Raw genomic sequence first — 21,936 nt, 5'->3', positions numbered from 1 at the left:
CATCTCCTGACAGCTTTTGGCACAGAGGCATGGGCATGCTGGCCCTTCACTCTATGCATGATATAACTATTTAATGCGGGCCTTTGCTCCTGGCCTTGGCAGAGCATCCACTGCAAACCCGTCACTCAGGCAGAGGAGGAGAAGCAGGGAGCTGCGCACAGTTACACACATCCATCCAGACCTGTCTCTCGCTGGAATGCACCGCATCCTACAAGTCTATCGGGACAGCAGCTATGTTGAGTCTTTGTCCAATTTGGAAGCATTTCCCTTCTGATCCTGGGATGATTTGCAGCTTCTCACATATTTGGATATCAGATACTTGATATGACACCCCACGAGGGACACTTTACCTCCTTGGTACTCTCCAAGGCAAGTTGCTCTTTGTTGAAACTAATGGCAATAGCCTGCAAGTCACTGTCGCAGTGCTGTTTTTATCCCACTTTTTATGTATGATTTATTCAAGCATTTCACAGAACCTTATGGGAACATCAGCTTAGAGAGACAATGGAATAAACATATAGAAAGTAAAACCCAGGGCAGCAATTCAAAAAAGGAATTACAGGAGACAGAGTACTAGTAAACAGCTTGGTTTCCCGTAAGACAAAGAACCCCATCTGATGTCATGCTTTACACAGCTAAGGGAATTATGCCTCGAGTCAAGTGGGTTCTTTACAATACAGCGATATGCAGATGGGCTACATGCCCATTTGGACTAACAGATAACATAACTCTTGCACCAAATCTTTAACACAGATTTGTGGTCTAAAGCAATGGCAATGGCAAGACAGGATTGAATATACATACATAAATACAAATGTCTTGGAAACATCCAATAGTGTCACCATCGTACAGACATGATATTACACTTACAGGAGATTACAGGTGAAAGATTTAATGATTTTAAGATAGAAGGATCTGCAGAAGTGGATTGTATTAACATGTGTAAGCAACAATTAATAGGCAATCAAAGCTAGCATTAATAACCAACAATAGGTCTAGAAATCAACAAGAAATCAGACACTTTTAACTTAAAACTAGAATTCATTAAAATGGCAAACAAGATTTTAGCTGAAAAAAATCACAGCTTTGTTCATCATGTTTTATAACTTCATATTTTATAACTTAATCCTAAGTACTCAGATAATTACAGACAATTCAGTTTCTTTCAAGGCGTGATTACTTCATCCACTGCAGTCTATCTAATGAAAATGCAACTACTACTAACGCAACATGGCCCACTGCTTAGCACACTGAGACACTTACCACACAGCTCACATGCACACATTTGCACTGTTGAGTCATTTTAAAATATTATTTGTAGTATATTTAATTTCACAGAGTTACCAATAACAGATGTAGATTCATGAGCTGAGATTTAAAATTTTATTCTCTCAGCACAATCCTACAAGATTCATTAGGTGCTTACAAGATTCATTTATAAGTTCCAAGCACCACTTCTAAACCTCAATACAACGACTCTGCCAAATGCAAAACACCAATCCAACCAATCAGGATGATAAGTAAGATAAAATAATTCCTTTCTGCTGCCGCTGTGAAAGCATCAAAACTTTCTATATTCTTATTTAAAAATACACAGCATTACTTAAGGAGTAGCTGCAAAAATTTGAAGAGAAAATCTGAAGAACAATACACATGAGGATTATATGAACTGTATGGAGAAGTAATTAAGAACACCTGCTCTCTCTCTTTTTTCTAGGAAAAAAAGAGTTTATTTGTAGTCAGTACAAATGGTATTTTTACAGTCAGAGTCACAAACGAGGAAGAACTGTGTACGTGCTTTGTAAAATTTCTCCTCTTATTTTGAAAAAATATATAATTGGCTACCAAAGCTTCAAGCTTCTAAATGTTTTAAACAGGAATTTGATCCAAAACATTGCCCTTTCTCTCCCCCTCTTTGCTGTTAATCAGTTCACTAATTATAGTTATACTAACCTCTGATATACCACTGTCACGTCTGATTGATGCCAAGAGCTGCCTTAATCAGATCTGACAACTTTCAGCTAGTGTCTGTCTCTTGAGACACCACATCCAACCTGCTCATTTTCAAGGCTTCCCTATGTTATTTCATACTTTCTTCTCCCTCTCTGCCCCTGTTTTTCTACTGAAAAAAGATACCATGGAATAGCAACAATTTGGATCAAAGCTGATTGTTTACTGGATAAGAACTTACACGGAAAAAACTAAGTACAAGAATAGTTTTTGATAAATGTTTTTGATGAACAATGTTTTTCATAAACAAGACAGCAGCCTCTTATTTTTTTAAGGCTGCAGTGAAAAGTGTTACAGTGTCATCAGTCCTCTGTCAAAGGAAAGTATCTATTTATAAAAACTAAGAGTAAGATATAAAGCAATTGTACCGATAATCTAATTTTATAAAATGAGAATTAAGCACTTGGGGAATATGTTTATTTAAAGAACTTGCCAAATTACTTAGAAAACTTATTTGTGGAGTCAGTTAACAACTTTTATTTTACCTGCAAGGAAATTTTACGTTTGGTAGACTTTAAAGAAAATAAAAATAAAATGAAGACTTTTCCAAGGTATTTTGTACAGGAATTCCTTAAGGCTTATCACAATCATCCTGCGTATCTCCGTATTGTAAATATACAAAGTACAGAACAACCTTTGTTAGGATAGTTAGAATTTTTTTTTCATTAATCAAACTGGATTTTTTTTCATTAACCAGAATTGATTTAAAGAGAGGGAAAGTTTGTGTTCCATTACACTGGTAGGAGAAAGAAATATCGGTGAGCACATACTTGGAAGCACAGAAACAGCTTTTTCTCTAAAAGTGAGGAAGGGTTCTCCAAGAACCAGACGTTCCTTATCAGCCTTTTCCCTTTTTGTCCTGTCCCTATAAGGCAGTACCCTGAAATATGGATTATCTTAAAACAATCTCAAAGAAAAGACACTCCACTGAAACAGTGATGTTTGGTTCCTAACATACTTCTTAATATACCTTTCTCAGCAGCTTTATTTCGGAGGTTTGTATGTGACTGGAAAAAAGCCTTTTTTCTCCTCCTCCAATCTCACACTGGTCTTTCACAAATCAGTACAAATTACTGACTTAAAGGCCATTCCAAACTGCAGGAACCATTTTCTGGTTCCAAAATGCAAAGTTCGACTGAAATATAAGTGTTAAACAAATACATCAATAAGAAAAGCCAGTTTCGTGATACTTGATCACAAAAATACAACCTCAAAAACTTGCTTTCATGTATTAGGCCTACACTCCGGAGAAAATTACCCATACCAATATTAATGATGACCAGCATTAAAAATGATTGCAATGCACCTAGAGTTGATTAAGTAGGCTTTATAGTTACACTAAATAAAAATTGGCACACACTGTGTGTTTCAGCGGGATCCTTTAAGCACTGGGTAGATAATAACAGTTCACTACCATGAGGGAAGGACGGAATCAAATGGAGTTCTACAAGCTCAATGTTATTCCATATTTTCATGAGTAATCCTAATGATAGAATACAGAGTATCCTCACTAACACTGTAAATGATATGCTGCAGGGAGCTATAAACAACTTAGAAGACAAGAGTAAGAATTCAAAAATATCTTAAAAACCAAAGGAACAGATGCAATATTGGATGAAATTCGGTGCTGAAATCACAGGTTTCTGCACTGAGAATGGGATTCATCTTGCCTATCTTTATTACTTATACATTTACCATCTTAGATAAACTAGTTTCCAGGTTTAGGTGACCTTCAGCTGCTTCATACATTTTAGTAGAGTCGGAATCAATCTTAGGCATTTTTTCCCTACAGACATCTCCCTGCAAGGCTACATAACTTTGCCTAGCTTAGACCAGTCGCTTAACTTTCTGACAGCTAAAAATAGATTTGATTAATCCAGCCCTTAGGAAAAATTAAGTGATCAAACACAGGGTGTAAAACAACTGTCAAGACAGCAGTTGGGCAGGGAGAGAGCAAACAATCTGCACAGCTCTGAACATGATTCAGCAGTGCTAGCCTGTTGCCAAAAAATGCCGAAACCTTGAAGCAGACTTGCTGTTCCTGGGAGATGCTAAGCACACCTCGTAGCCAGCTCAGCAGCTGGCTGATCCCAGAGCAGCTCATGATGCTCTGGGCAACGTCACCAGAAGTGCAAACCAACTGAGAATGCCAAACTGCAAAATGAGAATGACTAAGCCTATATGAAGCACAACCTTCTAGACCTTCTGTTCTACTGGACATAGACAATTAAAACTACAACAGTCTTGAAAAATGCAAACAAAAGCAGCTGGAAAAGGAAGAAAGAGATATAATAGCAATAAGATTCCAACAGAACTTATGTTTAACACAAATTACAAGTATCTTTTGATAGTGAAGGAGAATGAGCAGGAAGTTTAGGAAAGTGCCATGATCAGGGTATTGCAAGGACATATTAGACAAATTCATATCAATAACAGAGCAAGTGTGTTATACCCACTAAGGATGGAATAGGTTGAGTCTGGTACTATTTTATGGCATTTTAGCATCGTTTTGGTGAACATAACTGCACTTACCATCGTCAAAAGCTCTATTAGAAAAGAAAACTTTCAAACATCAACTCTAAACAGGCAAGTTATACAAAATATATATTATATACTCTCTAGCTCTGTAATAAAATTCTAATCTTTAACAATATATTATTGAACAAATACTCATCATTTATACTCTAAAATATACTCCATAATAATATAATATATATTCTAATTATGTGGCAATATTAGGCTGTATTTCTATACAATTAGTATGTTAAGATAAATTTAATGACACACAAAGCCTTTAAAACATTTTTGTAATGTGTTTTAGAAAAATATGACTGTACTTTTAAAATACAGTCAAATACACCAACATTACCTGCACTATTTATAAGTATTAATTTGAAATTCAAAGTGCTTTTTTTTTCTGCAAAAATAATCACAATAAATGCTAAACAAGCCAAAGTATCATGTATGCAAAATGACGACTTTACATTATGTAAATTCTAAATTGATTTGATAATATTTTGTAATTTACTTGCATTTACAGCTGGCCCGAAGTGGTTAAATTTGAAAAGGAGCCAAAAAAGGCAAACATTCCCTCAGCTACCTGCTCTCAACTCTATTCAACTAAGCTATCTTCATGCAGAGGAATATTCACTCAGCAGGCACAGCTGTTATTCTGCAATTTTTACAGCTAAATCAAAGATAATTGGACTTCTGAGTACCTTTAAATTGTACTCTGGGAAAAGGGTCTAACTTAATGTATCATTTGCATTAACTATAAAAGACTGCTTTTTTATATTGTAAAATTTACAGTGCTGAAAAAAAAAGTATTTGGAAGCACAAAACAGCTAGTAATTTTATAAATAAGTGGATTCCTTTTGCAGAGAAAAATTTTAGTTATTTTATGAGAGCCCATTAAAATCAACAAAAGTAAATCAATGCTCCTTTCCCGGAAAGTTCAATGTTCCTTTCAATTTAAATGAAAGTAGTAAGACATTCTTACAAAGTGTATTTCTGGAAGACAGGAGTGACATTTGCTTTCTGCCAGTCCGCAGGAACTTCCCCAATCACCATGAACTTTCAAAGATAATTAGCACACACATTACATACTTAGTCACAATCACATTGGCCAGGACCCTCAGCACTGATGTGTGCATCCCATTGGGTCCTATGAACCTGTGTATGTCCAGTTGGTTTAAATATTCCTCAACCTCCTTCTCCTCCTCTACCCTGGGCAAGTCTTCCTCGTTCTGGACTTTCCCACTACAAAGACACTTGGGCTTCCTGAAGTGAAGGCGGCACCAACTACCTGCTCTGTGTCCCTTCTCACAAGATCCCCCTAACTCCACTGAGCAGCAGACAGATTTTTCCCCAGCCTGCCTTTAGCTGCTGCTCTATCTACAGAAGACTTTCTCGTCCCCTGCCAGATTCAAGTCATGATGGGCTTTGGTGTTTCTAACCCCTTCTTGCATGCTCAGGTATCTGCATTCCTCCCAGCTTACCTGTCCTTGCTTCCATCTCTTTTTTAAAGATTTTTTTTCTTTGAGCTTTGTCTGGAGCTTCTGCAGGCCTTCTGCTACTCTTGCTTGACTTTCTGTGCCATCATTCAGCTTCGAAATATCAAGTAGCTAGAGATTCTTAAACCCTGAAAGCCTTTGAGGTTTCCATCTAAAATACTGAAGTAGCTTATTGAACTCATTAGCATCATATACAGATTATGGGATTTCTAAAAAACATACTACAATAACATGCTATTTGACCAGTTTGAATGTCAGACCATTTCGTTTGCCACTCAAACTGTTGAACATTCACATTTAAGCTCTCACACCCATACACACATTGCACTTCCTGAAGCAGAATAAGTGAAGACTCTCAGTAGTGCATAGAAGATTGAAGCTGTAAAATCTCAATCATACTGTGTTACATAATCATATTAAGCTATCTCAAGTATTACAGCTATAATACTGGATCTACCGTATCTAAATATACTACAGTTGACTAGCCAACGCTTGACATTCTACATTGAACTATTAAAATGCTTCTATGCTTAACATCTACAAGACACTCTCATAGACTTTCTAGTGGGAAAGACTAGAGCAAGGAAGAAATTCACTCTGAGCAGAGAAAGAGGAAACTTGCAGTTTTCAGGAGCTCTTTCAGCACTTGCAGAAGTCAGACAGCAGCTCAAACCAGCGTCTGCTTCTTCCCTCAGTCAGGCCTCTGAATTACCCAGAAGCCGCCCTGACAATGTTACTGATATCCACAATGCACATTAAAACATCAGAAGTACTTTGCAATTTGCGTGTAATTCAGGAGCCACTGGTTGAGTCCTCCATTGTAACACTGCCACTAAAAAAACAGTCATGTTAAGGTCAAGACAGAAATGATTCATTGAATCCCAGTCAAACAAAAGTTAAATAACTGTCCTTTTTATTATTATTATTATTAATAATATTAATCTGGCAATAGAGAAATGAAGATCCGGAAGCTTGAAAAAATGTGCAAGGAGAAGCAGTCCTCTCTGCTAATATAAACTCAATCTGTGTGTTATTCTAATTAAAGGTGAGCTTTGGTATCATTAATATCTGTCATACTAAAGTAGCAGATGCAAGGGGCTGAGTGATACATTTTACATATGTAAATTAATAGCGTGATTATTGATTGGAATTTTTAGGTCAAATGCAATACTTTTGACTTCATGGCATTCACTTCTGCAATATTTTACCAGAATAAATTGAGATGAACCATCAATAAAACAATGAATATTCACCTGTACAAAAATATCCACAGTAAATAAACTGTAATGTCACATGCATTTACAGCGCAGCTTGAATTTAAGTAGTAAATGTGCATGATATTTTCAATAAACATCTTTTGTACCCATTAAAGTCTGGTTTCAAGATTTTTAGCAAGCACTTAAAGAATTAATTTGAGAAAATCATGACATTCTTGCAATTAATTTTATACATGAGGCAAAATTGGTTTAAAATATTCATTAGAAAGTTATTCATCCAGATCTTCCCATTTTCAGTAAGTAACTTATCTCATGTGTCTCAGATTTCCATTTGAAAAATTAAGAAATCTATTTCATTCACCTGCAGGTGACACTGTTGGGCTTAGTCACACAACTAAACAGCAACAGCAGTAAATATTTTCTCCTCAATGTATTCAGGTGCAGTGTGGATCAATGATGTATCCAAAACACAATTATTTTTCTTGTATTTGTACACTAGTACTTTTAAAATTCCACTGTAATATCAAACCTCTGCAGAGACAGTGATTAATGCAAGTGCTTCAAGTACAGATATATTAAAACTGAATTTATTCTGATAAAGCCTGAAGTAAATGAAAAAATTGCGCACTGGAGGAAAAAAAAAAAAAAAAAAAGTATCTGGTTATAGCAAGAACTCTTCATCCAAAGAGAATATATGTATATTTTCGTATAAAAGTTAAAATACAATGCAGAAGAGTTAGATAAATTCATAGAGAAAAAAAAAAACTTTGCTTCTAAAAGCATTTAAAAAGCTTGCAGGAAAGAAAGGTAAGTCAGGCATGAACATAATTACTTCCAAAAAAAGAGAACACACCACCAAGAATGCAATTACATATAAACCCCTATATCATAGAACTACAGAGCACATAAAGTTTTTCCTGTTGTTCAAAATTACTGTGATTGTATTTGGCACTATTTCAAATGCATTTTTCTGCTAAAACAAAAATTAGCTCCCACCTTTTAGTCCAATCTGGAAAACCTAAATAGAGATTTTGCCCAGTGAGTCATATCAAAGCGTGCCAGTCAATTACATATTTTACCAACATATGCAGCAATGGATTATTAAACAGAAAGCAAATTACTGAGCAGCTTTTCTAAAAATCTACAGATTATGCAACAACAGGCAAATAGGCATGTAGGACAAACTACTATGTCTGTATATTTAAAAAAAAGATTTCATATAAAACATAAATTAACGTCTTACAATAGTAATTAGTGATTCATTCTCATTTCTGAAGCATGGAAGCTGATTGCAATATCAAGATGGATTCTGCCATAAATCTAGAAACTAATTTAGGGCACAGGCAGTACCTCCAGTTCTTTATGAAGGACTACCATTTTTTATTCAAACTGCTACCGTTTGATCATGTATTAGTACTTTTTCCCCTTTGGCAAAAGCTTAGCTGTCACAGGCACATATATTAATGGGTCAGCAGTAAATCAGAAGGGCTTCCAGCAACACCCCTGGTATATTGCAAGACTGACACCAAAGCGAAACGGAAGAATGCCATGTTGAAAGCTCAGACTGGTAGCACCAGGCCCACAGAACAATGTGTCTGTCCCAGAGATATGAAAAAAAGATAAAATGCAGGACTACAGTTTAATGGAGCAACAAGCTTATTGAGCTCGAGCACTGAGCCCATTATCCAGAAGCGTCTCTATGGGCACAGGTTGTAACTCTTTTCTTAATTGTTTTCAGAGACGATCAAGAATCCCACATCCTCTCACAGATGTGGAGTCACACACTGTGTGTATACATGAGAGTGCTACAGAACTCAGAGAAAGAAGTTTGCCTCTAAACATTTGGGGACCAAAATGCCTCTCTGCTCTTCATTATCAATCTTTTCATCTACCTTACTATTTCCCCAAGCTGATACATGGAAGAAAAGAAAACTGGAAAGGCCATATACTTCACAAAAATGGCAACCATGGACAAAAACAAAAACAGAAAAATCTTCTCACTCTTTAAAAGGCCAGCTAATACAATGCTAACCAGTTGAAAGCTTGGTGCTCCCGGCGTGAGTGGACACATGGCACTGAACTCAGCCTGGAAGGGAAAGGACTTAAGTACATTCTCCAGCTTCAGATAGTTTTAACAACCCATCGGCAGGTTCACCTAACTCAGGTTGTTTTAATTTCCTTTTTGCTGTCTCCTAATCTAGATATCTTAGGAGGTCACTCTCAGAGGAATGTGATCCAGTAGGATTTTGCAAGCACAGAAATCCACTCCCCTTCTGAGTTTCTGAATTCTTGCCTTCAGAACTAAACACCAATCAAGATGTATACTTAAGATTTACAAAAATAAAATATAAGAAAAAATAAAAGGAAAAGGTAGGGAAAAGATACATAGCATTCGGTGGAGTTTCATCAAGCCATGCTGCCTCAGAGATATTCTGGATAGCGCTTTTTAACACTTAAGTTGCCCTGGAGGTAGTAAGGGAGGGAGAAAAGTAAGATTTCATTTTTCAGACATTAAAGTCTTCTGATACAAAAGCAAATCCATACGGAGATAAGAGCAGGAGATGGGGCTGACTTTAGAAAATAGAAACGATATTGAGATTTTGATCTTTCTAGATCAGTAGCAAAATTCAACAAGAGTCAAGTACACATTTTAGCAAATACTTTCATTCTAAATGTTTTGGTGTAGTACTTTCATTTCAAATGCAAGCTTTGTACTTCACTTAAAGAAAGAAAAAAAATTATTTTAAATAGCACTTAACTTCAAAAATTCAGAAGAAAGCAGTATTTCTTTTCGCAAGGTTTCTACTACTGAGAAAGACTAGGGAAGCTTTCTCAGAAAAAAAGAAATGTACATATCTTGCTCTTTTTTTCTGTATTAGATTTTCATGTCCTCTCCAAGTTATATCTCCTGTGGGAAAAGCTGATCAAAGAGGACATTCTACTCCAATAAGCCATAGGTGGGCATGGAATTCAGCACTACTTTGCAGCCCAGTCATATTGGAAAAAAAAAAAAAAAAAAAAGGAATGTTAACCAAGCTAACCTCTTCTTCTGGCAAAAGTGTCTTAGAAGACGAAGACTTTTCTATATCTGTGGGCTTTACAACCTCATGATCATTTGTGATGGTCACTTCATGACAAACTATCCTCCCCCACACCAAAAGCATGCATAGATTTTATAGCATCCGAAGTTTTCATAGCAAAGACCTATCCTGTTCCTGAAAGGCAACAGATAGGCATGCAAAGTAAGCAGTAGCAGAGGGGTTTTCAATAAATGCAGGCAAAAAAGCAAAGGCTTCTAACTGGAGATGGAGGCCCCTGTCTAAAGGCTAATGTAGTTAAGTAGGAAGACAGTTGAAGGGTACAGAAGGAGGAGAAAGATCAGCCAGTGACAAAGCACATGGAGATGGGAAATACAAAAGATGGCAGTATTACCTTTTTTCAAAAATGACTCAGTATCTACCTGTACATTCTAGATTTAAGCAGTTCACATAGTTTTCAGAAAATGTTACAATAAAACAAATGGAATAATAATTTAAAAATTTCAGGGAAAAAAAAGTATCTTCATACATTTAATTTCTGTTAAAATGCAGTACAGTATAATAGCATAAGAACTGTTATTTAGGGAGAAGAGTTATTAATACTCTAAATTCAGAAATTTTTGGTTACTATATTGAAACACTTTTATTAGTATGATAACATGTGCAGGGTAGGATGACACTCTGTCATTCAATAAAGGAATGAGAAAATAAAAATCCTATGTATCCTGTGGGAAAGATATGCTTCTAAATATTTTGAAAGCTAAATTATAAATACAAACAATTTAGGGTTAAAAATAGAAACATATTTGGGGGTATAAATCTAATGCTAAAACTAAATATTAATACAAAATACTAAAACTACTACTTTTCCCATGTTTTAATTCCACCATGTTCTACTTTACTCAGGTACTGTCGTTTCATACATATTGGCATTATACATGCAAACAAAAAGCAAACATACTTCCTATTAATGGCATGCTGCAAACCCCAAAGATCAGAAGGTTATTTGGGTTCTTTCCTGTGTTGAAGTTTACTTTAATATAAACTTGTAAATTCTTCTAGCGTACTGTGACCATTTATAGCCATCAAATTCTTTCTTGTTGTGTCACATTGTCACATACATAGATTCAATAACCAGTTTCTAATGTCTTTGCATTTAGCAAGCCAGGCTAGTAGGTCTTTTTGCACACTATTTAATAAATCTTAATAATTAGGATCAGGACTGTTTCTTTGTTAATGCTCTGAAAGACCACATCAACAGCACTTACGAATTCCTACTAAAAACTTTGAAACGGATAGGAAGAATGTGAAGAAAACTAGTCTTCAATTAGGAAAAAAAAAAAAAGCTCTTTGTCAAGCATTTTCTTTTATATAAAAATCCTTTTTATTAGAAGTATTAGAAGAACCTGACATTAGCAATATTGCTTATGTGGACTTATCAGATTTATCATACATTTTTAATAGAATGTTTTAGAGTCTCTCTAAAGGTATGTAAAATAATATAATATTACTCAATCATTTTCAGACCTACAGCAATTTAGTACTTCAAAAGATTTTCAAACAAACAGATGTCAGGCTTCAATTAGAACTACTTACACAGTTTCAGAGTTAAACAGGTCTAGCAGGGAAAAAACCCTTAATATCTAACCTGATTTAGTGATAATTCTGTCATTGCTAACTTTTGGAATTCCTGAGCCCCCTAAAAGAGGTAAAACCCCATCAATATCAAATTTAAATTCTCTCATCAATTTTTCCCTGTTCCTAATGTAAAGATGTCCTAATTTCTGGTCATACACACATACAACGTGCAGGCAATGGCCAAAGTATGTAAATGAGTAATACTGTACAGAATCACTAGCTCCATATTTACATTATGTACATTCAGCTTTTAACCATAGGCTTTGTATAGACATGAAAGAGAAAAAAATATATAAGCAGAATACAACAGGATATACGCAGTAAAAAAAAAATTCCATTTCCACAGGAGAAGAAAAACAGGCAGCACGAATCAGCTTCACTCTTTGCTTTTACCTAGCAGTATATCTACACCTTATTAAAATGCAAGAAATGAATATAACAGAGAAAAAAAAAAAAAGCTGCAGACAAAAGAAACAGAAGGCACCTCCAGTTTATAGCCTTTTCTGGTTTAGATAGTTTCAGACTTGATTAGTTTTATATTGCAGATAAGAACTTAAGAAAAAAGCATTATTCCATTTTATTAGTATCAGATTCCAATAGGGATTAAAGCCTTCATGACTTAATATCAGAGTCTATCAGCTGACAGAATCTATCAGGGTGATCATCCATATTACTCAAAGGTCCTGATGCCATTTGCCATTCTCAGAACAACTTGCCCTATTCAGCTCTGAGCCTCTCGCAGTCTCGGCTTCACTTACCATTTCTGCCTTGCCATCACAACTACAATTAATCAGCTAATCTTTGAGATGTCAAAATATATTCAGTCCTTCAGGCTATTTCCTCCTCTCAAGAAAAGCATTCTGTACCAGTAATCAGACAAATGCATTTGGCAATGCAAATGCAGCTTACGCAAATTCTCTTTTCATTTGCAACCCTGTTTTCTTCCAAAATTACTATCAGTACTGCAGTATTACCCATGCTTTTCAATAAGGAATGCCCTTTCATTCCAAACTACTGTTATTTCTAATATAAACAGCTATTTAAAATTAAGAAGAAAACTAATCAGCTAACAAAGTTTGAATAAGCTAACAAAATATAGCTCCTGGATTCAAAACATCCAAAAGTAAATCCTCAGTGAAAGCACTTACATTATTTAAAGAACAGCAGAAACTAAGTTATAAGCCACAGAAGAAGCTTTTAAATGCAGGTCTAAAAAGAGAACAAAGGGCCTGAAAAAGCAAAAGCCTTTTATAGCTATATGGGTCAAGATTTATTTTGCTTCAGATCTTATACGTCACATTATACCACGATGAAAAGACACTGTGTTTAGCTAATGGTACCTCTCTTTTCCTAATCAAGTTCTTGGAAGCCATTCACATTGTTAGGCTCCTCAACATGCTCTGCACTTGGCAAATGAAAGGGATACCTCTTCTCCAAATTAAAAGCTTTGAAGGCTGTTTTCTTAGCCAAATGTTAAGATAGCTTTGACACAAATGGTAAAAAATGTGAGAATCAACTCTGAAATCAACATTATTTCAGCCTGTACTGGCTAAGTAGCAGAGAACAAATATGTCAAGTAGCTGCCCATTTTCTAAGTGACAAGGCAAGTCAGTTTTAGCAGGATTTTTTAATTATTTTTTTAAGCACCAAGCCGCACTGATTAAAAGGCTAATCTGCCACTTTACGCCACTGCATATTTCATTTATGTGAAATGCTATAGCAAACAAATTTAACTTTTCAAGTTGAATTATTTGAACATTTTGGGATTTTTAAGATCTGTGAAGCTACCGACATTGCAGAAGAAGACTGTGTGTTACTGCTCCTCTAGATTTCCCAGTTACTGCCTACCTTAAGGAGAAATGTTTAGAAACAACTGAAGGCAAACTGATTTCAGATTCACAATTTGTTTTCAAATACCACTTTCTTTAATTGTGCAAGGATTATTTTTCTACTAAATCCATGGTTCATAAAAAGATAGAGGCAATTTGAGGCCCACACAAACCTGTAAGTTTCAGAAATGCATGCTCTTAGGATGGCTACTGTTGACAGGTACAGCCTTGTAATACAACAAATATATACATCGTCTTCTGTGGAATTTGAAGTTCTTCGGTACTATGTTCTATGTTGATGACACAGAAAATCCCATAATACCTTTTCCATGAATAATCTTGCCTTCTTGTTCTGTATGTTTCTTGATCAACAACAAAAAACTCACTTTCATATATTAAAAAACCCCTATACTACAATAAAATTACAAACAAAACATACTCATCAATTCAAAAGTTTCAGCACTATGACTACTCACATAACATTTTGACTCTTTTTTTAAAATGTAATATTTATTGAATTGATTATAAATTTCCTTCCTGTGATCCTCCTGATCCCTGAATCCCTTTATTTCCAAGAATATCAGAAAGAAAGTACAGAAACATAGAGAGGTCTATAGACTGGGTAAACTACCCTGTTTTAACAGTTGACTAGATTTGATATCAACTACTACCTAACCTTAGCAACACAGAGAGAACTGATAACTGGCCTTAACTTCAGTGTACTTGCAGTGAGCGAGAGCCTTCATGGCAGAGCTTCCATGACAGAGGCCTGATAAAAGATGTTTGGTTTTATATTTGCAGGCCTGAAGCACAGCATAAAGCTAAAACACAACAGAAATGCTTCTATGTACTTATTTGATTCAGCTAGTTATCGACAAAGATCATGCTATCACACACCTTGTAAAAAGCTGCTGATGCACTAGTTTAAGAATGAGGAGCGCACACAATAACTGAAGACACAATACGACAGGAAAATAATTTTTCTTAAAATTAAGCATCATCAAAAACCTTTATAAGTAGGAAAAATGGTGATGGAAGTGGATAAGCTTATAAGAACGGATATACTTATGGAATGGATAAGCTTTGATAATTTTTCACTCTACTGTGCCATGGATCTTAACTTTCTTTCATGTTATGTATGTATAAACATTCGAAAGAAATTATCCTTTACAGGTTTTTCACTGTCCACTACTTTTAAGAGTTAATGAGATCTTGAAGAGTAGTTAAAGTCAGTAGCCATTTTGGCAACTCTGCAGGGGTCACCACTGTTTTCCAGTAGTAAACACTTGCTGTTTTCACAACCACCTGCTTCCCATGCACTGTGGAAGTGCAGGGCAGTGCTTTCAGGCTTGGTGATAACAAGAGAAATCCGTACTTGTCCAACAGCATCATGTCCTCTAAAGTTTCAAAAGATAACTATTACTACTGTATTTGTTGCAAACAAAGTCAGGGATAGCTGATCTGAAAGCCTGTAAATTGCTTTCAAAGTGGTATTATTTAATTTCTAAACTGCATAATACAAATAAGCAAAAAGAACAAGCATCCAAGCAGTAAACAGATTTCTGACAAGAAAAAGAACAAAGCCTTTGCAGTTGCAGAAGCGCTACCCAGAAGAAACATACATTATTCTCTCTAATATTTTCAATTTAACCACCATATGATTACACGAGAGCAACTTAGCAAACAATAGATCATGGCTAAAGTACATCAAAAAGCATTTTAAGTGATGTCTAAGCACACAAGACTCATGGATGTTACTGTGTCAGCGTACCGACATGCTTAGCATAAAGAACCAGCTGGTAAAGAAACACCAGCTGTAGGGCAGTACACTTCCCCAGACAGTTTTTTTTTTTTTTTTTTTTTTTAATGAAAAAGAGGAAGTGTGAAGGTTAAGATGTTCAAACTATGAGAATTGCATGGGACCAGTAACATAGCCAGGAGTTACTATTTTTGTTACCAGGTTATTTTCTTCTGCTCTCAGATTCAGTGAAGCACTCACTGGTGTAAAATCAGTCTGTAATGGAAGGGTACTAAGATTTTTATGGGTAGATAAGTAGCGCTGTGGCTTTCAGTAGACAAAATGTGAGAACTAAGTTAAAACTGAAAGAAACAATTTTTCTTTTAGTGAGAAGAAATGTGGGTCAATATTTAACATCTCACTTCAGTGTTTCCAACAAAAGAGATCCAGCAAACTCGGTATCTGAGAGAGACTGGCAAAGGTTGCCATAATAGTCAGGAGAGAAAAATACATTTTTATTTTTAACGCTATTTTAACTATTGGGCAAACTAGAAACATGAAAAGCTTGGATTTTGTATCCACAACACTGCCAGTAAATATTCAAGGCACAAGCTGGAACAATATGGAAGTAAAATCATTTCATGTATAATACTATAAATATGTGGAACAACAACAGACCTGGATGCCTTCTGGATGAATACAAATGACAGCTTGAAAGGCACAGGGAAAGGTACACAGAATTGTGCTGCAGCACCTTCCCTCCAGGCCTTTGTAACAGGGCTATCTTTTACAAACATTTAAGAAAATTTTCTCATATCATAAAAGTAATGAAAAATTATCTACTGATTTCATTCAAAGGTTATAGGGAAGTGGAGCAAGAACAAAAGGGTCTATTTTGAAACGTAGTAGTAAGACTAAATGGAAGAATCTCAAAAGTTTAATAAACATATCATTTCAGATCACATTGCAAACAACAGTATTTTAGTGGCTTTCAATTTTCTCACTTGTCACATTTTGCAACATAACTAGCATAAATATATACTCAATAATAACCTTTCAGTTGCTTCACCAAACCTTTTATAATTAAGTTGAAAGAAAAAAAAAAAAGAAAAAAAAGGACAGCACCAGTATGTCTATGGACAGTATGCAGACACGCACACAGGACAATATTTAAAGTCTTAAGCATACCTGTGTTCGCAGAATTTCACCTTTTGACAGTTGCATATCACCGGTCAACTCTTTTACGGCAATGCCTAGTGGTTCCAGACGCCTACTGAAGTAATTTGTCATTTCTGCTGCCAAAGCCTTCATAGGAGCAACATACACAATCTGCACCAAAAGGACACCAGCTTGATAAATGAGCAAACCCCACAATGTCATTTGTTCCATAGCAACCACTACAAATCACAATTTATTGTGAAATATGATGCCAGGCACTTAGAGTGAGAAATCTTAATAGTGATATATGAAAAGTAGTTATCTGTGTTGGATAAGTGTGCAGCTGTTTAAAGGACAATGGATTTTATTTATACAGCCTCATCACTTTGAAAATTGGTTCTGCATCAAAGCTAAATGCATTTTCATAGCTTTTCACATGGGTAATAAGATTTTTAGAACACAAATAAGAATAGCTTTAATAGTAATGAAGTAAATCAAAACTAGCCTTATCTTTCACTTGGAAAAATATAATACCCTTGAAAACTTCCTGATTTCATATTACATGTATAATATATAATAGGTTTCATCTTAGAAGTTAAAAAGGTGTTCCTTGGTTCATTAAATTCTTACCTTAAACTCATCCTTTTTGATAACACCGTGCTGAACATGCTGCCGAATTTCATGAAGGACTGTCAGCATGGCAATGTTAGTCTTCCCAGCTCCAGTGGGCGCGCAGATTAGCATGTTCTCATTTGTGTTGTAGGCAGTCTCAAACACTATGGATTGGATTCGGTTTAGTCGTTTCATGCCTTTAAATACAAGTTGTCCAATCTGTTTGAAAAACAAAACAAACAAACAAGCAAAAAGAAAAAAAAAAGAAAAGAAAAAAAAAACAGAACAGTACATGTATTTTAGTCTTTCAGATATGTATGCATGCTCATGCACTAAAAAGTAAGATACAGAAAGCACAACAACAAAACCCAGAATAACTGCTGAAACATATTTATTAGTTATGCACAAGTGTTTACTCTCAGACTACCCTCAAATTTTGAATCCAGAAAGAAAACAAGATCAGGATAACATGTCTTAAAGTTAATGGAGCTCTTCAGCCACACGCTATTCCAGCATTTCACTTTCCTTCTTCTTTTACTAAAATAGTGTGAACAAAATTAATGTATAGTAGAATAACTATGTACACAATTAACTATCTATTTCTAAGTTCTGACTGTATTACCATTTATTGGCAAAAAAATCATTAAAACCACAAGAGGTATAGGAGGAGGGTATAGATGTGCAGTATTGCAATTGCACTGCAATTGCTCTTAAGGAAGAGACAACAACACACAAGAAACTTCTGGAGATGATTTAAAAATATATTTACAGCTAATTGTGAACAAATGAGTTCAATTATGCTAAGAAATACTCAACCCCTCCTCTCATTCCCCCCAAAAAGCCCACACACACAGTAACATCATTGAACTTCTTTGATTCTGAGGAAATCTCCTTATTATTATTGCTGTTGTTTAGCTCCATCTCCAGTAGTACATGCAACAAATCACAGCTTTAAAAGAAAAAAAAAAAAAACCCTATCCTTAGTCCCAAAGAAAGTTGACAATATTTTCAGTGAGTTAAGTTACACTGAATACATTTTTTAACTTCATAAATCAATCCAGAAAAAATCTGGAATTATATATTTCCTTTTCCTATTCCTCTTTTTTTTCTCCTTTTTTTTCCTAGTTGCCAGAAGTGCAACTAGTTGCCTAGAGCCAGAAATGAAGTCAATTAAAAGTATCTTTAGCAAAGAACTGTAGCATTTTTTCAAAATGCCGTTATTGAACATGCATAACTTTAAACACACAACTCTCCTTACAGTTATGAGACTGCACATACAACTAAATAAAGCACATCTTTATCATTTTCTTAAGCTATTGCCCATGGAAATCTATTGATCCTGCAAGCATTAAGCTTTAAAAAGACAATATAAGGCTCATCACTTTTCCTCAACATTTGGAAAAAATTAAATTTACTATAGTCATGGGACATTAAATTGTTATAAAGTATATAGTAAGAAAAAATATAAATAAATAAATAAATAATTTTCTAGGGTTTTTTTCCTATCAGCAAATGGCAATATCACATCACAGGTATCTTGGTAACTAGCAGTATATAAATTAATTTTCAATAAACACCAGAGGAAACTGGATAACAAAACTGGAAAAGAAAGGAAAAAGAATATCATAGTCTCATTATCTAGACAGATGTCAGCAATTAACAAAAATCCTAAGTTAACATTACTAAATTACTATTACTAAATTAACAAAAAAACAAACTAGCTCTGCTCTTAGAAATGACTAAAAACAATGGCAATTGCAACTAACGAACATAAATCCCCCCTTACTAACATCTGTCTTCCCACCAGGGTTGCTTTTTCAATTTTTACTGTCAGCCTCTCTTTGAACTCTACCAAGCTTTAAAGTTGAAAACCGTGTACTCCTTTACTGAAGCCTCCTACACACCACTTCTTTTTCAGATAAAACAGTGAGACCCCTTTTTCCTTAATGGACTAGTAGCCACTTAATGGATAAGTGGCCACTGGATGGATGGAATCTATTTTACTTATTTATTTGGTCATTTTCTTAATAATGAAAGGTGATTGAGATGCAACATTTTTTTCACCTTTCTGTTTTAGAGCTGACTTGTCACTAGGATTCTAGGCAAATCTAAAGCAGGTTTAAACGGAGCATAACCTGAGTGCTATTCTTACCACACAGTTTCATGTCCGAGTGCCATTTTTACATCAACTTGAATCAATGTGAAAGACCATTGAGAAACATGGCTCCACAAGCCAGAAAAAAAGTTATTCAACATCATCTAAAATCTTGTTTTTTATTTCAGTGCACTACCTAGTTCTGCCCCAGGAAATACACTCATACAAATATCGCAAGGTCTCATGGTTTGTGCTTAAATAAGATCACACTTAATGAAAAGCTTCTAAATTAGTCATTTCATTAAAGTGCTGTTTGCGTGTCGATGCTCCAAGGGCCATTCAAAAATCAGGAACTGTTAACTGAAAAGTCATTTGAGTCATTAAAGAAAAAGCCATGAATTAGTCAGGGCGATTGAGACAGCGGTCACGCTCAGGAACAGCTTAGTTGTGACAGCAACTCCTGTTCAAGCTGGCACAAGCGATCAGCACTTTACGTACAGAGTTTTTAGAGCATCACATTCATTAGTCAGAGCAACTACCAAGTAGGACCCCGGAGCTGCACTTTCTTCCAAGCAAACCTCTGAAACCTGCTCAGCAGGGGGGTTGGACTAGGTGATCTCTAGAGGTCCCTTCCAACCCTAAGCATTCTATGATTCTATGATCCGTGGTCTTCTCTCACCCAGAACAAAACAGTGCTAACTGCACGTGCCACGATGATCTGAGATGTTCTGTTAATCCTCCCCACCACTTTAGGCATTAACACCACTAGTTGGTAGAAACAGCTTGTCAGATATGATTAGCTTCAGCATCACATAATTTTACTAGGTGGCCCAGTGAGCTTTTAAGTCAGCCTCAAGTTATGATGCTCACATTTTCGGAGCAAATCCAGTACTGACATGCATAGGCATAACATCTGTATCATTCATCTAAAACAGAAGAAAAATATTTCTTAGCATTTTATCCAAAAGAGATGTTTGAATATTATCTCCCTTTGAATTGTCATATTTCATTGATTAACATACATGGCGTTTGCTTAATACTCCTCCTTCTAAAAGAGCTTTCACTCTGTCTGTATTCAGTTTTTCAGATACTAGACAATTTTTCTCATGGTACAAACTATAGATATGTGAGTAATAAAGTCCTAGCTTCTATGACATAAAACAATCCAAGATAAATAATCTGTAATGATGATTACAATGATGGCTGTATTATAAAACTAATGAGATGATTACCTATTTATCATAGATGTTGCAATCATATACCAAGTTAAAATTTTCAACATTTTCCCTAATAAGTAGTTTGATTTTAACATATGTTGTAATCAATGGACCTTACATAATTTCGATGCAACCATCCCCATCCCGTAGTCAGTTGTTCTACTTCATTTTCAGTCAAAAAATAATCTAAAGTGGTACGAAATGACTTGTCCACGTTGTTTTACAGAAAATCTATAAACCTCAGAGAATCAATTCCCAATGGTCCTCAATCTGACAGATAAATAATTTCCAAGACATGTTTTCTCCTTTGTTGTATTTTGGAATGTTGTTGGTTACAAAAAAACATATACACATACACACGCGTGTGTGTATACATATATGCATATATATGGATACAAATGTCTGTATGCAGACATGCACACACACCTTTTTTTAAAACAATATATTTACACCATCCCACAAAGCTCCTAGCAGCCTTCCCTCTGCCAGCAAACACTTTCTGATTATGCATGTATATATTCACACCACTTCCAAGGAAGCATAAATTTTATTTTACTACTCCAGATGCACATAGAAATTAATAGAGAACTCTGAGGCTTCCAGGACCTTCCTCTCCTGAATTTACTTTTTATATTCTCCCCCTTTTATGGATGTTCAAGCTCACCAGATTTAGGAACACTAATAATAAAAATGAAACAATATAAATAAGGCCAAATGATCTTAAATATTTTATTATGAATACTATTTGCTACCTCTGAAAAGTAAAAAAAAGTCTTTCAAAGTCTGTATATACATTTTATGCAGAAGCTCACGACTTGTAAAAGAAAAATTGCATGACGATCTGCTACATTTAGCATCAAATCTCATCACTAAGGTTTCTTCGGACTTAAGGGAACAATTTTTGTAGGGGACAACTTTTGTAAGAGAGAATGCAATACAAAAGATAGGAAAACTATGCAAATGCACTAGCTAGAATTTAGGGTTGGCTTTGACCCAGAATCAGCATTGCTCAGAATCAGCTGCTGGAGAGCTATGTGTTATAAAAGCTTCGAGCAAAAAAAAGAAAAAAAAGAAAAAAAAAAGTCTATCCATGTCACTATTAATGCTAATGACAGATTATGAAGCCAGAAAGAATTTCTAAGAATGACAGACCAGAAAACCAGAAGGCCAACTCTATTCTGACCTCTAAAGAAAACAGACCAACAAATTCTCCTAAACTTGTTTTTAATAGGAATTATTAAGCACAATATTTTAGAACATTGTGCAACCTTGACTTTTAAAATTATCACCACAATGACTAGTCAGGATTTTAATTAGCAGAAGTCATCAGAAGTTGTAACATCCATATTCCATAGTCAGTAGCCATCAGTA

The 21,936-nt window shown here is 35.2% G+C and overlaps 1 protein-coding gene across 1 annotated transcript in view; it reads right to left on the bottom strand.

Annotated features, from left to right (window-relative positions):
• ASCC3 (activating signal cointegrator 1 complex subunit 3) overlaps positions 1 to 21,936 on the bottom strand; it is a 240,803-nt gene that overhangs the window by 168,740 nt on the left and 50,127 nt on the right. Inside the window, exons 9-10 of the mRNA XM_088534698.1 lie at positions 17,272 to 17,472; positions 16,672 to 16,812 (exon numbers count right to left, since the gene is read on the bottom strand). Of these exons, the coding sequence (XP_088390824.1) occupies positions 16,672 to 16,812; positions 17,272 to 17,472 (342 nt within the window). The remainder of the gene's footprint in view (positions 1 to 16,671; positions 16,813 to 17,271; positions 17,473 to 21,936) is intronic.

This window comes from Tinamus guttatus, unplaced genomic scaffold (genome assembly GCF_059628265.1).
Source record: "Tinamus guttatus ecotype Peru unplaced genomic scaffold, ASM5962826v1 Tinamus_guttatus_pri_ptg000036l, whole genome shotgun sequence".
NCBI lineage: Eukaryota > Metazoa > Chordata > Aves > Tinamiformes > Tinamidae > Tinamus > Tinamus guttatus.
This window is presented reverse-complemented; position numbering and strand designations above follow the sequence as displayed.